Here is a 19244-nt window from a genome sequence, read left to right as displayed (position 1 = left end):
ACCTGGTGGACGACACCGATAGTTAATTTACCTTGAGCTGTTACCCGAACAATACGCCCGAAAATTATCGGACGTCTTTTCTTAGTTTCATAGTTAGGTCTCATTACGCAACCAGAGTGAAAAACTGGCCCTGTGCCATCATCTATGTCATTTCTGAGAACTTGAAAACGGAATTACCCCTCACCACTTATGTAGGGTCGACTGAGAAACTCATGTAGGGGCCTCTTGTTATGTAGGGATGGATATGTAGGGTCGACAAAGAATATGGGCCTGAATGGCTATGATTTGTAAAATGCATACTCCTACGTTTCTACCTGATCCCTTTGAAGCTATTGTTGTAAGACTGTGCTGGAAGCTGCTCACATAACAACAATGTGTTCTCATACCCATTGTAGGGAAGTTGTGTATTGTGATTCTTGGGAAGTAGTCAGTACTGTATTGGAACTCTTGGCTGTGCTGTAATGGCAGTCATTTCCTTGTTAAAATATTCATAATTTTTCATTTCTATTCATCATATTTCACTCTACAATCATCCAATTTCCAGGAATCTTCTATAAAATGTGCCAATCTTTGTGATTCTAGTTGTCACAAAAATAGTTGCCTGGAAGCAACTGTTTTTTTTTATAGGAATTTTTTAAACATTTACTCAGGGCATGTCCGAAATTCACTGACTGCATTGCTACTGTGAAAGGGAATGGAAAACAGTTCGGCCTCTGTAAACAAAGTGTTGATTTCAGAACGGTCAGCAGTAGCTGCCATTGACAATTTTGCTGGAAAGTTTAAATTCTGGAATTACCACTTAGTAAATTGAATTTATAATTTGTAACCAAGAAAACTTGAGATTTGTTTAATTGATTAGATGATAATTGAGATAGAAAGTAATTTGGAATAGTTTATTATGCACCAACACAGGAATTAATTGGCTTACTCAGTATTCATGGTAGAAGCAAAGTGAAACGTTATATATGCAATACTTCACATTAAAATTTGTAAGTAATGCACTTTTAAAATATGGGCTGATATCCTGAAACTTGCAGATAACATGCATACAGTTGATAAGGTAAAGCAGTGTAAAGGAAGACGAAGGTCCTATGCTCAGTTAAAAATGCTTTTGCCTCTATCTAGAATTAGAATTTATACTTTTCCGAACCTTCCACTAACGGGAATAAGATGGAAATCATAATGGAATATCAGAAAATTTTCATGTATTTTAAATTCATGGAGTATTCTACAATGTTATGGCATATTTGTATATGGTGAATCTCACTTATCTTGGAAATGTAAGAGAAAGTACACTTGAGAAGGATTAATGAATGACTCACTCATTACACTGGTATGGCAGAACAAAAAAGTGTATGCATTGTAAATCTTCCTTTAGTTCAATACTTAATGTAACACACATACATAAATGTGCAAAAAATTTAATTCTAATTATATTTCCTCGTGTTTACTTATCTACCACTGGAATCTTGCAAGACATTAATTAAGACACCATTGGTAAATCACACAAAGTTAACAAACCAAAAATTTCACATGGGTACTTGGACATTTATTCACCCACAACTTGCCATTTTCACATCTGATACATATTTATAAGTAGAAATTAGGGGCATTTCTTCTCAGTTCATGAGAATATTCTGAATAATCGTAATAATATTTCGAATAAATGCGTACTATATGTTAGTAAAGAAGCTGTGTTACATAAATAAGCAAACAATGGCTTCTGTCAGTTTACTGCCGCTACTGGTGTTCTCGGCTAACAGTTGCCACAGTAGATTTCAAATTAGGATTGCCACCAATGGACTGACGTCATCAGTTACTGCTGCATCCTGACAGTTGATTTCGGAACAGTTTGGCAGCACTGTCAGTACTTCAAGTGAATTTCGGAACGTGCCCTGAGTTGCTCTTATCACATTTACTGATTTCTGTTAGCAGTGTCTGTTGATGGATTTTGATGTGTTTAATGTAATAAAGGAGTGTATAAAGTAGATGTATTAATGGTGATGTTGGTTACCAATAAAAATTAAACTGTTTTAGTATTTGGTGAGATTTGTTAATGCCAAGTAGAACCCATACTATTCCCATTTTTAGGTCCATGAATGGTTAATTGCTACATGTATCTGTAGTATCTCAAAAGTTTCTCTAACCATATGCTACATTGTTTCTCTGAATTTGATTATAGAAATAATGTGATGAATATTAATTCAATTACTGGTATTGCCAGCATGCCATTTAGTTGATGTGAAAACCCTTTTTAAATTTAAATATTGAGGCATTGTACCTTTGTTCTGCAATAAATATGTTAAAGAAGCATATAATTAGGTAATTATATTCCAGTGTGTTCGTTGCTCCTCTTCCGGTTTTGGTGTTCTTCTTTTTTTTTTAGAAGCTAATTTAAAAAGTTTTTCTTTGTATGTACAGATATTGATTTTAGATAAGAAATGTGGTGATGATTGACATTTATTAGGGAGGAAGGCAGAGTTGAACTTAGATTTACTATAAACGTATGAAGATAATGTAAAGGTATACATATGTATGTACATGCTATAATCAGAGTCTCCAGTGTTGTAGAAGATTGGGACATCGGAGCAAATTTTATTTTCATTGGAAATTTTGGGGAAATGTTGCATTAACTCTGGAATTTTCTGAAGTTTCAATGTATAAAGTAGCACCAGAAGTAGTATTCCTTTTTCGACTAGTTGTAAATTAAATTTTTCCATACATCGTTGTATTTTAATTTTTTTGTAATGTCATGCACCCACGAAAGTTTTAGTGAAGAATTATATTTGGAAAACCTGAAAATCTGAGGGAATTTTCAAATACTCAAAGTCTCTGATCACGTGGTATAAAGATTACAGAATCAAGGTCAGGGTATTTGGGAGAGGCTAAATTACAGGAAGATTGAAGTCTAGGAGTTCATACTTAATTTGAAAGACCTGATTCCTTTGCTCACTAGATTCTGGTTAATTGTGACACTTCAAGACAGGTGCACCTTGCCCCAACTAATTGTAAGCGGCTGTACCAATTAGGCGTACTATCCCAAGTATGGGCATGAAAAAACGTTTAAATGATAGAAAGAAGACTAAAGAATGTTTATAATGCAAATGACATTTAGTAAATATTCATTTGTTTAATAGATCTGTGAGAATAGTTTATTTATTAACATTTTTCAAGAATTTTGTTTATCTTAGCTGATAATATTTTTCACAGCCTCCGGAGACACTGGATGATTATCTTTTAGTAAGTTCTATTAAGGAAAAATTCGCATTTAATTCGTTAAGATTATGATTCCTAAATATTTTTTTTACTTAAAAACATGCCCGTACTTACTGTTCAAATCTTATCTCCTCATCCTAGGAATTTGTCTAATATACTCTGCTGCATTCTTGTTATCCTCATCACATGAACAAAGTTGGCGCAGACACCCAATGACAATATTGGGCTACCTTCGTTGCCCTCTTCCATAAAGAAGAGTCGTAACCCCTCAACAAACCTTGCATCCTGAGATATCACTCGGGTTGGCTCAGGCGCGATTTCATCTCCATCACTATCCTCACCTTCCGCTTCACCTTGTTGCCTGCATAATATGGTTTCATCCATATCATCTTCACAGTTCTCATTGGTGCCGTAGCGGTCCAAATTGCAGTCAATGTTATCGAACTCTTCATGGCTTGTTACTTGGTGCAGTTTCGAGTGGAATTCACGTTCAGGTTCTGCTGGAATGTTGAAAACTGCATTTGAACCCGCAATGATAAAAACAATATTAAATTGTTTGACAGGTGACATCTAGATTTCAGCTAGAAACATTATCGCCTGCAGAATGTTCACCTTCATAGTTACTTTGTTCGCAGTGGTTGACGATGTCAGAAGGTTATCTTCTATAGGTTCCAGAATATAATCTACTAATTTCACACGGTAAAGTGTTTTCAAATGTTTAATAAACCCCTTATCCATTGGTTGCACCAAGGATAAGGGCATCATTAAAAGAAGAGTTTTTTATTAGTTCCCGAAACATTTGAACAGCACAAAACAGTGATGCATTGCATCGCCTTTTTGGAGCCCGTTAGTCCTGCATAACTGTAACGAAGGGAGTCATTTGGTGTGTCTCAGTGACACAGTCCTATTTCATTGGCGTTATAAATGTCATCACCACAAAACTTATGGAGTAACTTGGGTAGTTAGTTCAATTTCCACTCTGCTGCACTCAGCAGCATTTTTTTCTCAGCTATCTTAAATTTTATTTAGTTTCTGGTCTTCCGTCTAGACAGCCAACCATGTGTTGCCTTGAAATGGTCATGACCTAGTTTCAAAGCTAGTTCCTCCGACTTCTTGTTTAACCCTTATACTGCCAGCCCATTTGAGATAGGATGTACGAAGACTGCCAAGGCTTTTTTCCGGAATGAGTAACATTTCAGATATAAAAATTTTTCAGCTACTTAATTTTATTTTATACGTCTAGAATATTTATACCTTATAACCATGGGGAGATTATGGGGGTTTACATAAATTACAGCCGTTGAAAAGGCCACAATCACGAAAAAAGTGAAATCATTCGGGCCGATAAATCGGCCCCTGGCAGTTTTCGCCCAACCAGCGAGGGCCGATATATCGGCCTGGTGGCAGTAAAAGGGTTAACAATGGACTGCAAAAGTAACCCTCTCATTCTCTCACAATCGAAAACCATTGGTTTAAAGTGTCATCAACGTCTGTATCCTTACCTTGACGTTTGCGTTTTTGAGGTGGTGCTTGCTTTCCATTGTGACTCCATTCTTCTCTCAGTTTATCCTGTTGCTGCAATAACCAAGCTATCGTCGATTGCAGCACCCCAGTTATCTCAGCCAAATGGTGATGATTGGATTGGGGATAATCTTTAATTTTGTCCAGTATAACAATTTTTTCAGCAAGTGAAAGGTCCTTAAACAGCATGTTACCCAATTTGTTATTGAACTCTTGGCACTTGAACAATATCACTTATTCCGGGTTCACTTAGGTCGTAGAACAGAAGATAAATCCCACCAAACATGTGCACCTCAGACACTGGTTTTAGACTGTTCGTTCTCAGTTGACTAGTTGTGAGTGAAGAGAAACTACGACTTCTGGGCATGTGTCAACTGCTGAGATGGGGATGGAAAAAAGAATAAGGGACAAAGAAACATCGTAGTCTTCCGATGGCAATAGCTTAGTTGTATAGTGGGAATGGGGAGAAGGAATAGACCACATGAGTCAGTTGAATTTTGTGCAAGGTGTTGCAAACACAAACCTCTTGGTAAGCAACATTGTGTATCTCGACCAGTCTCCTCTGCTCAACATTGGCCAGTAATTCCTATTGGCTCATACCCACTCCTATCGTGTATGTATCCTCAACATGGGTGCTGCCACTTCTTTTCATTATCATTATCCCGGTTTCATTCTATCATCTGTAGCCCAACTACCGCCACTGGAGTCCTGTCCTCATAAAAACAATACTACGTGAACGAGGTCTTATGGCCGGGAAACGGAATCCGAATCCTCTAACAAAGATTGTAACGACAAGAGCTTTAAGAATAAGGCAAGAAGAGGTACTTTTGTGAGAAATAAGACTAAATTGAAAGATTAGAATGATAAAAAACAGTATTTTGGTACAAAAAATTTTTAATTTCGTCTCAAGTATAGAGTCAATTTCGCCGACTCATGGCCCAATAAGGCGGCATGCTGTCCCAATTAACCCTCATATGGATTTACAAATTTAGTTACGTCGTTGGATTTTAGGCGCCGCGTCATTTTTTGCTATTATCTTTCAAAGTTAACTTGAATTTACAAGTTTTCTGATTAATAATGGTAAATACATCTATTATCTTCATTTCTCACCGTGTTTTTCTAGATTTAACCCATTCTTGTGGAAGTTATTACAAAAAATCTTGAACGCTGCATTCTTTTCCATTTTTTGCCGTGATGCTTTCTATTTCTTCTCCCTTTGTCTGTTATTTCCTAATGAATGCTTTAATTTCGTGTGTAATGGTTGTTTGAAATATTTTTCTGATATGCAGTGCTGGACTAACCCCGCTTTTTAATGTTTATATTTTTATGTATCTAAATACTAAAAATGAGTACCGAATAAAATTCGTTTATGCCCATATAACATAATTTTTCTTCACTGCGTCCACCCATATGTTTTATCTTTGCAGTGTATACAGAAGGATAAGTTTTTAAACGTTAATAATGAAACAGCTGTAGGTAAAGTGATAAGAGACGAGTGTTACTTTCGTGATTTTTACAGGATTCTGGCGATCAAGGCAAATCTTACGAATATTCTGGGAGTTCATAACCTGGAATCAAAAAAATATAGTCCTATGTGTTTTGAAATATAACGAATATGGTATAATTAGCGACGTGTCCAACAACCCAGCGCCGCTTCGGAGGTTGAGCTAGAAGAGCCGATATTTTTTTCCGACCGCGGAGCCCAATTCCCTCACTGAGGACGTTTCCATAGAGACGGACGAGTAAATGTGATGCGTGGGAGTGTACCAGATGAGATTTTACTCCTGGATTGGTGGGAAATCCAAGAAAATAATTTCTTAGAAGTATGGGTTATAGGTGGTAGGGAAGAAGGAACAGGCGCCTGTTTTCTTTTGTCCAGCTCTACGTGAGGGACTGAAGGAAGAATGTTCTGGGGTGACAAAAATACTTTCAAGCTGGGAGGACTTCCCTCACCTTTTCTTTCCATAGCATGTCACTCACCCAAACATTGAGACTATCCATACCTTCCCACTAAGCTTCCTTATTCGTCATTCACCACCTTCTTCCCCCCTCCTACAAAAGTTCATTGAACTTCTCTCCGCCCTAATGACCCACCCGAGCTGGACCTTCTTGGAATGAAGGGAGGGCCACCGCGAGGCGTTTTGACAAGGCTTTTGTTCCCTGTCCCTCATGCAGCGATGGAAAGATAAAGAAAAAGCAGGCTATTGTATCTAATTGTCTCCTTGCACTCCCAACCTTTTTCGCGATAAGGGTTTTCTACTCTTACCTGGCCTAACGATCTGGGTATTCCCTGATCCTTGGCAGTCGACACACTACCACCCCTTCACCTCAAAACAACCTACCTGGCATTCCTTCTCCTTTCTCCTTCTCACTCACCCCTTCACGTTACTAAAATCTCAATGAATAAAATATCTGTGCATTTGAGTACACAAAGAAACGAGAAATATATTTACAAATCTTCACTTCACGGTAAATTGTCTATTCTCCTATTCATCATGAAACGATTTTTACCATGTAAATACTGAACTAATGGCCAGGAAAAAGAAATTATTTTCTATCACACAATTGGGTTGTTATCTTGATTTCACCCCAATGGTAAATTGTCACGTCATTGGTAATTATATAAACGTCAGCAATTTTGCATTGACTATCGTAACCGCAAAGGAATATTTTCGAATGAGAGGTACAAGACATATAACAGTAACCGTGCAATGTGTTCTTCACGGTAGTCGGTGAAACCTCTGAATCTCCTGGCAAGTTACAGTTGGTCATTCAACAAGAAATATTCACACGACGGTGAGGAAGCATTATTCTACGAATTCGGATAATGCATTATGTTAAAATGTTCTTAGAATTGCTGCTTGGTGTAATTCTAAACAGAGTAACACTGGGATTTACTCAAAGGTGACTATCACCACGGCAGGTACGTGGACGCGGAGGTGCCCAAGCAAAACTAAGACGGATGCCATGGAAAAAACAACCTAGCTTAGACATCAGTTTCTATGAATAATTCTTGCAAAAAACATGAGGTTGTGTCTATGAACATTATATCGAGGCAAACATTTTGATTCTTAGCGAAAATAGAAAGCAAAATTGGTATAGTAATATTTCCTTTTGTTTAACAATTTCATTTTGTTTATAAAGTTTAGAAAATTAAATAATAATATTATAAATAGATTATAGCATTTCATGCGAAACATAATTGCTTTCACATTAACATTGAGAGTGCAGTCCCCGACGTAGCGACGAGGAAATACTGAGCGCCGCAGTGGCGCAGTAAATCCAACGACGTAACTTTTTTCATTAGAGGCCAATAAAATGTAAACTATTGATACTATGCAAACAAAATTTTATATGTAGACGAAGAAAGCAGAAAAAATAGACTACTGAAAATTTCAAAATGATCCAATGGAAAATTTTTACACCACTTTTAAAACCACGAGCGCCGCTAAGGCGCAGATAATCCATATGAGGGTTAAGCGGCTGCCACAGATAACCGGTGGACCCATTAACCGGAATCAACTGTATAAGCAATTAAATCTTAAGTTACAATTTTCATAAATTTTTAGTTTAATTTATTTAACAGGCTTCGTTTTTACACAAGATTGTATTAATCTTGTAGAAGCTCCTTGAAGTGAATGCCAGATGAGCAATTATGCAATTAGATCATTGAAAGCTATGTAGATTGGCAAAGTTCCTGAGCTTGTTACATAGTTGATGGTTAATGGCAGATGTAACCAGTGCGGTATTCAACAGTTGTCATGCATCTAATATCAATTGCCACCTTGATGTGAGCCCAAGAATGATACACATATATTATTCCTATGTTCTGTGTGGAGAAAATGGCCTGGCTCAAGCCGAAGCTTGAGCCTTTCCCAAGTGGGGTTATATGTAAATAAATGCCAGTGAAATAAAATGGTGGTCAATGAGAATGCTAACTTTTTTGTGTGAAGGTTTTTTTTTTTTTTTGTGGCAATGTGATTGAAAGAATTCTCTTTTCTTTTTAGGCCTGCTGGAATTAGCTCATCGAGAGTATCAAGCTGGTGATTATGAAAATGCAGAGAGACACTGTATGCAGTTATGGAGGCAAGAGAGTAACAACACTGGTGTTTTACTTCTATTATCCTCAATCCACTTCCAATGCCGGAGGCTGGACAAGTGAGTTTGCTGAAAGTGTTGCTGTGAATGTCTTTAATTCTCTCGCCATCTCCTAAGTACCAATATTCACATAACAGGACACATCTGCTTTATGCTGTGTTTTGTAGGTGTTAGTTTTAATAACTCTTCATCTCTGGATCTAATCCTTATATCTCGTTCAAAGACGAGCGAGTTAAGACAATGGGTTTGGTCAATAATGGATTACCAGGAAAATTAGATTGCAGGTTTTAGGTAGTGTGGTGTCAAAGTCATGTTTAGGTGCCTCATGAGTTCTAAACCCATGTCTTATTAATTCCAAACCTTGAATCATGGAAGAAGATATCTTGGGATGAAAAATTAAATTGATATATGTAGTATGAATTGGAGAAATTAACTTCAGAAAAGACATTAATGAGGCTAAGAAACTACTCAACTCAATTTCAATTAAATGTGAGTGGCAGTTGGCTGTTATTTTTTCAGAAGAATGTGGCGTAGCATTCCATCCATGATAATTTGTTCTTAACTTCCCCATTACTGTGGAGTTAATTTTTTGTAATATGCTTGATTAGAATTTATTGCTAAAAATTTCTGTAAACTGCAATGCACAAATTAAGCGAAAAATCCGCGGAGAAAAAATCATTCTCCTTGACAGGGATTTGAACCCCGTAAAGTTATCACTCCAGGGGACTCCATATAGTTATCCCTGTGGCTAGTCCCAGTATACTTTATTTAGTAAGGAAGAAACACCTCTATATGTTCGAAGTTCAGGCTTTGCTCTCTGTGCTGTGTGCACGATTTGCACTGCTTGTCCCATCATATGCCTTGCACCTCTGTCTAAAGCAATTAGGCAAGCGAAGATGGCTGTGCCTAAAACTCTTATCTGCACTGGTAATATTGCATGCTTACAGTTTCAAAAGGAGACTTTTTGAGTTGTCTTCAGCATGAAATCTAACCCAGCATACACATTGGAATGAGTTAGGGGAAGGAGAGCGTTGCCAACTAAACCCTCCCAAACATTCTGTACCAAAATACCCATTATTCAATCACCTCCTTCCTCTGAAAGAAAGAAGAAGTACGAACTCGCTCACCTCTTTCTGTACAATGCTCCTGTTATCTCCCCTCCCGTTGTTTCCCCCCCTTTCCACTTTTCTTTGGAGAGATCTCCCTTGCCCATTCCATTCCACATGAAATCTTCATTACACTTTTCCCTTACACGTTTCTCTTTCTCATGAAAGCACATGTGTCTCTTCAAGCCCACTCCTCAAATAGCCCATCAGCTGAGGCCCACACAAGGAATACAAAAATTCCTGTAATAACCCATCCAGTCTTTTGTGTGCCCTCTTGATGAGGGAAATGACTCCCAGAGTGTGGCAGAATTTTGGTGGCTTTTTTATGGTGGTCATTTTACAGTCAAGGAAGAATTCAAAATATCAGGAAAATACTAATTTTCTAGAAAAAGGAAGGATGAGTAATATCAAAATATTTATCAGTACCGTGGTAGCAAAAATTGTCATCAGAATCTGTGTGTGTAGCTGTTTCTGGAGATAACAGCTAAAGAACTCGGCTGAGTAGGAATATAGGAATTCTTAGTTAACTCAGATCCTAATGATAAATAATGTGAACAGGGAATAAGTTTTAAATTGCAGGTTAGCAGACAACTTTCATCAAGGATACGATGGTATTGGAATTATTTCAATAGGATTGCAATACTATGAATAAATAAAAACAAATACAGTGGAAGCCCCTTATAACGACAGCTGTTGGGAACAGAGAAATCTGTCGCTATAGTGAGTTGTCGTTGTTACCGAATGCAACCACATCGTCACAAAAAAATCACTCATCAGGCGTCACCACAGCTGTTTCTGCTGAGAGGCGAAAATTGCAGCATGATAGCCGTTTTAAATCATTATTTTGAACATTTAATTCACTAATGATCATATTCACATGCAATCTATGATCAAATCATTTGTAATTATGCAGGATGCTATAAGCCGAGGCATTAAGAAGTCGATTTTAAAAGTCCCAGCTTCAGACTCACTCGTACTGAACTGTGCATTATGAGCTGTTATTATCCTTATTTCTGGGATGCTCCAAATATACATGTCATAACTACCATTTATGGCTATGCATCAGACTCTTAAATGCTAAAACTTCGGAATCTGTTCAAAAATTCATACCTTCTATCTTTCCGAGTAGTAATGAAAATGATGGGTGACTGCTGCAATTGGGTGACGAAAGGAGCGTGATAAAATTTTAGGGTTCCACATGAGCATTGCAATTCTATCTTTTTCAGGTTAACGGCGGAATGAAGGTGGAAGTAATCTTCTTATGCTTCAAGTCTGCCTGTATGAATGGTTTACTATCGTGTTTCAAATCAGCCGACTCAAATGCTATCGGAATCATGAAACCGAACAGCATTACGGCATCTAAAAGCATATTAGTCATATCAATTATCCTCGGTGGAAAGGGTGAAAAACTGTTTCAAATAAATAGAAGGACAAATGATAAATGAAGTCCACTCTTTGTCTGTCTGTTAGCAATATTTATGTTTCGTAGAGATTCACGCAATCAGACGCAATATCAGCGGATGTAGAGACCTCTAGCGGGAGTAGCGCACACTTTTTGATAGGAATGCTGACTGGAACTGAAGAACGCTCGTAGTGTTAGGCGGCAATAACACAATTTTTACGTTTCTTACTTCTATTGGTGGGTGGGCTGGGCAATTGTCAATGAATAATAGTACTTTTTTATTCCTTTCACCAATCCTGGCATCAAACGCTCATAACCACTGCGTGAAGATAGCAGCCGTCATCCAAGCATTTTTATTTGCTTCGTAAGTGCAAGGGAGAGTTTTAACTCCCTTAAAACATAGGAGATGGGCGGATTTCCCCACCACGAATGGTTTTAATTTATCCGAACCATCCATATTGGCGCATAAAAGAACAGTTACGCGGTCTTTACTTTTCTTCCCTCCTTTGCAGGGGTCCGTTCGAGTGGCGAGAGTTTTGTCCGGGAGAAGGTTAAAAATATATGCCCGTCTCATCCGCGTTGTAAATATCACAGGGGCTGTAATTGTCCAAATAGTCTTTAAGTACCGGAGCCCAGCCTTCCACAGCATTAACATCAACACTTGATGATTCACCGGATAGTTTGTGAAGGGATATCCCCCTCCTATTTTTAAATTGTGCAAACCATCCATCCGAGCACTTAAAAATCTCTTCACCAAGCCTCTCACACAAATACTCAGCGTTAGCCTTCATCATTGGGCAGGTGATAGGAATCCCTGCGGCTCTTTGCTGGCAATACCACGAGAAAAGAGCAGTTTCTAGCTGCGGATGATCTCCGGGCCGCAGGTGTTTTTGGGTGCTTGGACGCCCTTCTTTAAGCACTGCCAAATTTGAACACTCTCCACTTTCACAATCTGCAATAATTCTCATTTTGGTCTTTAAATCCAAGGACTTGCGTTTACCAGCCATGGTGCAAGCAGACGGGCGGAATAATTTTTAATCTCACTGCGGAGGCGCGGGAGGGAGATGACAAAAGAGCAATGAAATGTGTACTCGAGAAATTTATTATGGAAAGAAGAATAGGAGAATACGGAACATGTGGACGTCGACGTTGGCGGAAAAAATGCCGTTTTAAAAGCATTGAATTCCAGAGATGTGGCACGTGGTCAAAAAGTCAACCTGTCGTAATTACGAATGGCGCAAGAGAGGAATTGAGCCATTATCGCTAATACGAATTTATTTTACATTTAAATCATAGGGTTTAAAATGGTTCCTTGGGTAGCTGTCGCTAATTCGAGCTTGTCGCTATATCCCGTACTCGTTATAAGGGGCTTCCACTGTAAATAAAGAAACACTTATGCCCTTTGGCAAAATTTGTGTTTCTCTGTTGTTATGTTTTTTCAAGGCCATGTGCATAAATGTAGAAATTTAGGCACTGTAATGACACGAGCATGGTGAGTCACAACAGATGTTTGCATATTGAAATTTAAGAATGTATGAATTGCCATGAATTTTCTTGCTGTTCAGAAACCACAGTTTTAAAACTCATTAAAAACCAATTGTGAGTGTTGTTGAATTAGTAAGCATGAGAATTTAGTGATATAAAAACAAACCATGTTGCGCAAGGTGAGTTGAGGTAAGTTCAATTTGTATGCCTATGCATATTCCCTCATTTTGAACTTTTTGAATTCAATGTCAGTGATTTGGCACTAAAAGATAATCTCTTTTTGATCCATGTCGTTGTTTACAGAATCTTTCATGGACAAAAACTCAATTTTTCCTACCTATGGATTTAAAGAACCCAAAATTTTGAATTTACTGGTGTTATTGCTCAAATTACAAAGCTTGTTTCCTCAAATTTCTGGCAATTTTGTGTAGCACTGTACAATGTGACTTATCTGAAGAGTAATGTTATGAGAAAGGAATAACCAAAGGAAGGGATTCCTCCCAAGAATTTATACATTTGAGTAAGTACTGTATATAACTGACTCAAATAGGGTAGTTTCCAATTATTTTTTCATGTCTCCTTTGAAAGTTAGTAATCCCTGGAGTACATACTTGTCAGCGTTTCATCTTAACTAGATGAATTCTACTTATCATTATAGAGTAGTTTCTTTCATCAAAGAAAACAAAAGGCATTGATTGCGATTCGTTACCCACCGTTAGTGTATTCATAATACATATACAAATTATTTAGTTTTAGAAATACCGGTTTAGACGAATGGCAATGATCAATTTTATCCTCATTTGAAAAAGGCCAGATTGGCTCCCATGCGATTCCACTCCACGTGACGTCAAAGGGACCAGGTTTCTATACGAGTAGATAGGAGTTTTACATCGTCTGAGATTACCAATGCATGCATGAGGCACAGAGCTCAGGGAAACGTCTTAATAATCACCTTTTAACCCGTCAACGCCATCATGCATACCCAGTACGCTTCTTAGATACAGACGGTCAGCAGTACTCCTGACCGTCTGTATCTAATATTTTTCTGCTAGGTTTTGCATTTTCAATTTTAAAAAGTTACTCTGCTTTTTGAAGAAAAGGTTTTTCATTCCAGTAAAATGTATATAGCGATTTTATGCCTTCAGGTTTTTCTTAAATGTTTCGATGAAATTCTGTTTTAAAAGAGCGAGTTGACGAAGTTTGCCTCAAAAATCAATGCCTTTCTTCAACTGTACTACCTTGAATACAGTTGCCTAATCTGAACATGAGACGTCAAAAAGTGTCAGCTACTTCAGCTTGAGATACGATATCTTCCTTATAAGCTCATCGCCCTCTCTCTGTCTTCTCCTTGTGTGTCATCACCTCGAGCCCCAAGTGTGTTTGGTCCGCCTTGTAAGCCCTAAGTGAACCTAAACTGAAAATTTATTCATTAGTTTTGAGAACGAGATATATAAAACGATAAACAATTTTTCAAGTTGCTTGAAAAATTATCATATAGTAGCGCATTACATTATGTAACTTTACAAAAATTTTCAACGATACTAATCATATATTATGAAAGTTAAAATTTTTTTTATGATAGCATGCCGAAAAGACGAAGTCATTTAAATCTCATCCGGCCACTGGGATGGGATTTAATTAAATGTCTGCCGTGCTTGAGGGGTTAAAATTGCCTATGGTTGGAAAGTTTCCTTTGTATGGCAGGGTATTAACAATCCTTATTTGAGTCAAGTGCTACCTGCTAGCAGCCTGATCGTAGCGGCGCTCTTTGCCTCGCACCAAGGTGGCCTTATACAGGAGCAGCTGCAACCAGAATGACGACACATGGGCTTTTCCCAGCATTCATACTTAGCTGTCACGTTTTCGCGTGCTTGAATATTTTCTCTTTTCGTTTAATCGCGGAAAATATATATCATCTTTTAAAAATATAAAAGTGTGAAATACATACTCCAGTAGTAATAATCTTTCAATTTAAGGCAATAAAAAAATGGGAAACCACCCTATTAATTATAATGAGAAAATCTCAATGCCACGAAAAATGCTTCAGTCTTCGAAGCATCTACGGAGATCTTACATATAACATAGATAACCCGCTGTACCCCCCTGCTGCTAGATGATGTAGCGAGTACCTGCAGCTGCTCAGCTACAGCATAAAGTTAAAGATGGCTTTGCACAAAAGATTTTTGGCTAATTGCTGTCATGACAGTACTTACCTTGATCTAGTACAAAACCTATTTTAATTCCAGAATCCTACTCTATATCTTGAAGAGTCTTACTTTTGGTTTGATATTATCGAAGTTAATAAACATGAGTCACGCTTAAAAGCTATTATCACATCCATTGGACTTATGATATGATTCTCTACAGGGCTTCTGAAGCCAGGGAGTCTGAACCAAAATCGAAGGCAAGCCATCCTGCTCTCCTAAAACATTTTCCTTTAGTTAATAATAGTAGAGTCGGAAATTAAGTTCGGCACAAGAAATTAGTTGAACATTCCTGAGAGGAATGTAACGCGTAGTGGATGAAGGCAATTAATGATGAAGTGGATCAAAAATTAAATGAATTGTGTAAAATGTGATGATAATGAATGCAAGAGGGCTCAAAATGCACCCAAATAGCTAGCTCATGTGAGCTCTTGAGTTATCCAGCATACAAATTACATTATTCATTTATGTGCCTGGGCTTTCAGGCAGAATGCTGTTGGTGATGTGTGAGGTTTTATGATGAAAAGTACTGCTTGACACATCAATGGAAAGTTATCTTCTAGGTAGTCTGTGAAAATTTATTACATCATGTTTCTCTGAGGAACATGCTTCCGAAATGCTCCAATGTTCAGTTGATATTCATTGCTTGTCTCTCATCACTCAAACTAAATCTGTGTGGCATTACATGGCAAAGAGCCATTATGGCCGCCATTCTGAGATATATCGTTCAAGGTTCAATTTGACCTTTTACATACAAGTGAAATGGGATTTGTTAATTTCAGCCACTAGTATGTAATTATCTTCTTATTTATGGGACACATACCACAGTTAGTAGATTTTGATTTCTTTAATTAAGGAAACTATCCTAATATGAAGTTAATATTTTATAGCATTGGAACCCCAAAAACATTTTATGGATAAGGTAATTACTAACCCTGCTTTTGTTGACTGCTGTTCAATTTTCAGTTCATCAGTGACAGACACACATTACATACTTGACTATTTAATTCTGTATAGTTTTTTGCTCCTGTGATGATTTTCCTGTTTTTTTTTCCATATGCTGAACTCTTTGCCAATTGCTCTGCTATTGCTTTTCTTTAATGCTATGGGTGAAAGACAGTGTTCTAGATGCATTGGTCAGCAATAATAATGAGGATCAAGTGCATAAAAAAAATAGTTTTGGCGAAAAGTAGTTGGTAGACTTATCTTATTCCGATGTAATTTTTAAAAGGCGTGGAAATATTATAAAAAATAAAAGAGTGTAATTTTGCAGCAGCTCTTGTGATTTTGATTGCTTGGTGTTCATAAGATACCTTGAGAAGTAAAAGCTGCTTTTCCTCTGATTCAGTTTTTAAGTTCAATTTCATACCTTAATTAACTTCACTGATAGTTAAATCAGGTGAGCAGCTAAGAATTAAGGCAAGGGGGGGTTTTAGGAGTAACTTACTGGGGGTATGGAATACGGGAGTCGCGTTTGCCCTCCCCAAGAAAAGTTTTAAGATAAATGGTTCAAAATGGTGAGTTTTAAAACTTTCTTGAGGATATCTTATTAATTCTTCTAATTTCTAAAAAATTCTGTAAAACTATTCTATTAGTAATTGTTATCAAATTAAGTAATATGGAATAAATTTTAAAATTCCTCGAAGAGTTCTGGGTAGGGGGTTTATCCCCCAAAACATTCCCTCGCTGTGCCACTGGGTTAAATGTGATAATAAGAATAACAATAATGTATATGCATAAAGTATAAAAGTTTGTATAAAGGCATATTAGCAAGCTAATCAACTTTGTGAAAATGGTCAGGATCCTTCCAAATGGTTTGAGCTATCCACTTTCACTCAATGCTTTCCCATAGATTGAGCAGATGAAACTCCTGTCTGACTTTGATTTGAGAATTATGGGACAATTTGTATGTTTACATTCCAGCCCATTTACCAATAAGTTGCACTGTGCAATATGACGTTTTGCCGTGTTGGATTTCAACAAGCATGTGTCGTTACGGTGCTTGAATTTTGAACTTCTTGTGCATGTAAATAACATGATGCCAAAGGGAAAGTCAATTTCTTATATCATTTCCATTGATCCTGCTTAATTTAAATGGATTCCTTCAGTATAAAAGTTATTAAGAAAGCTATGTTATTTTGTGTGTTGACATGGCACGTAGTTGATTTGTCTCTTCCATGATTTAGGTCTGCCCATTTCAGTACGCTAGCCATCAAGCAGAACCCACTCCTGGCTGAAGCGTACTCTAATCTTGGAAATGTCTACAAGGAAAGGAGCCAATTGCAGGAAGCTTTGGAGAATTACAGGCATGCTGTGCGGCTGAAACCGGATTTCATTGATGGCTACATCAATCTTGCCGCAGCCCTTGTTGCTGCGGGTGATATGGAACAAGCTGTTCAAGCATATGTTACTGCTCTTCAGTACAACCCAGTAAGTAATTCATTTTCTCTTTTTTTTTTATGAACTTTTGTTTTATTATAATTGTGATGCTGTTAGATTCCTCACAGCATCTGGAATGAATGTGTTAATTTTGGTAGTCTCTAGGTTATGACAAATTCCAAATATATCTACTGGTAGGACTTGTGCATAATTGCAATTGTAGTTTATTATAAATATTGCTGCAGTTACGTCAGCATTAGCCTACCTATTTTCAAGCCTTAGTGTTATGCACATCTATTTTTTCTTTAAATTATTCAAGCACCTCCTTTCTTCAGGTGTAATTTTCATGTATTCTGTGTTTCCTCACCAAAATTGCAAATCTGTAACTATTGAAACAATTTTAATTACGTTGTTGTGGAGCCTTTTGAGCCTTAGTATGCTCATCGATTAGGGCTTTAAAAAGTCACATCCACTTTAGTCATTTTGTTAAACAAATTGATTGAAAACAAGTTGATGGTTAGAAATTCTGTTATTTTTCTTAGGAAATGTTTTTCTTTAAATCATTATTGAATATCTATATATCATTATTTTATCTTTTTTCTCTACATTTTAGTTCAAACAATTGGAAAGAAAATGTATTATAAGATTTGCTTGCAATTGTGAATTCCTCCATTAAATTCCTGTTTGTTCACCACGAAATATTGGAAAAACGAAAATAAAATTACCCAGATCCTCATTTTAATGGAATAACATGGCTTACACGCATGTAAAATAACTTTTAAGCGGCAAAATCATGAGCCGAAGAATGAAAGACGACGAAAATCGTGTTCAAATTGTTGAAATATAGTGTTTTCCGTGCTCCATAAGCAACCTGGTCAAACTTTCCTACACTCAACACTCTTTTTTGTCCCCTTTTTTATTATTATCATTTAAAAAATTGGTTCCCGCCCCCACTCTTGGCTCTGTGCATGAATGTTGTTTAGGTCTGATTAGAGGATTTCAGCTTTTAGTGTTGGAAATATGTGATGTTTTTAAGTAATTTATGACTTAGTGGTTATGCTACTAGTGTAATGTTATCGATGGAGAGTATTTATTGCACATGGTTCCAATGAATGAGCATTTTTTTTTTCTTTTGTCCCCAGGATCTTTATTGTGTGCGAAGTGATCTGGGTAATCTTTTGAAAGCTCTTGGTCGTCTGGATGAGGCAAAGGTAAGACTTTAGCCCTCTCCTCTTTCCCTGAAAAAGAAAACCTAGGTGCTGCACCCATCTTTCCTATAAAAATCCTCATTTTCTGGCCGATGCCCTACAATGCATGCAACATTGTAGTTGGCATCTTTCCAATGATAGTTATTTTAGTATGCTTGATATATGTATGTGTGTGTGTGTGTGCGTGGGTGTTATAATAATGTGTGTGAGAAGCATGGCTGATAGGAGAAACATTTTTTTGCAAAATGTTTGTTTTCACAATTTTAATCATTTGCCTTTTGTGTTATCCTCCAGTTTGGAATTCATTTTTGCTTTTTTGAGTAACAGATTTGATTGGATCTTCCCTGAAGTGCTGCTTCCCACACACTCGGTCACAGTCCTCGGAGCACGGACACTGTAAATCCACTTTTGCTACTCTCTTCTCGTAATTCCCATTTTCAGTGTAACCCTGACATGGCTTGCCCTATTTTAAGTTTCTGTATGTCCTGGTGTAATATTTTAGTGGTGTACTGTACTTGTTCGAGGTTGGCCCCGATTCGAATGTATCGGTATGGTATGGTATTTGGAGGAGGCGACCGACAGCTGAGGTCATTTGCGCCATGAGGGAAGGGGTAGGTAAGGAAGG

At 37.3% G+C, this 19244-nt stretch overlaps 1 protein-coding gene across 1 annotated transcript in view; it reads left to right on the top strand.

The window, feature by feature from the left end:
• Positions 1-19244, top strand: part of LOC124158511 (UDP-N-acetylglucosamine--peptide N-acetylglucosaminyltransferase 110 kDa subunit) — a 155289-nt gene that overhangs the window by 6248 nt on the left and 129797 nt on the right. The window contains exons 2-4 of the mRNA XM_046533634.1: positions 8745-8895; positions 17219-17462; positions 18554-18622. Of these exons, the coding sequence (XP_046389590.1) occupies positions 8745-8895; positions 17219-17462; positions 18554-18622 (464 nt within the window). The remainder of the gene's footprint in view (positions 1-8744; positions 8896-17218; positions 17463-18553; positions 18623-19244) is intronic.

This window comes from Ischnura elegans, chromosome 5, assembly GCF_921293095.1.
Source record: "Ischnura elegans chromosome 5, ioIscEleg1.1, whole genome shotgun sequence".
NCBI lineage: Eukaryota > Metazoa > Arthropoda > Insecta > Odonata > Coenagrionidae > Ischnura > Ischnura elegans.
The sequence above is the reverse complement of the archived record's forward strand: the minus strand, read 5'-3'. Positions and strand labels throughout refer to the sequence as shown.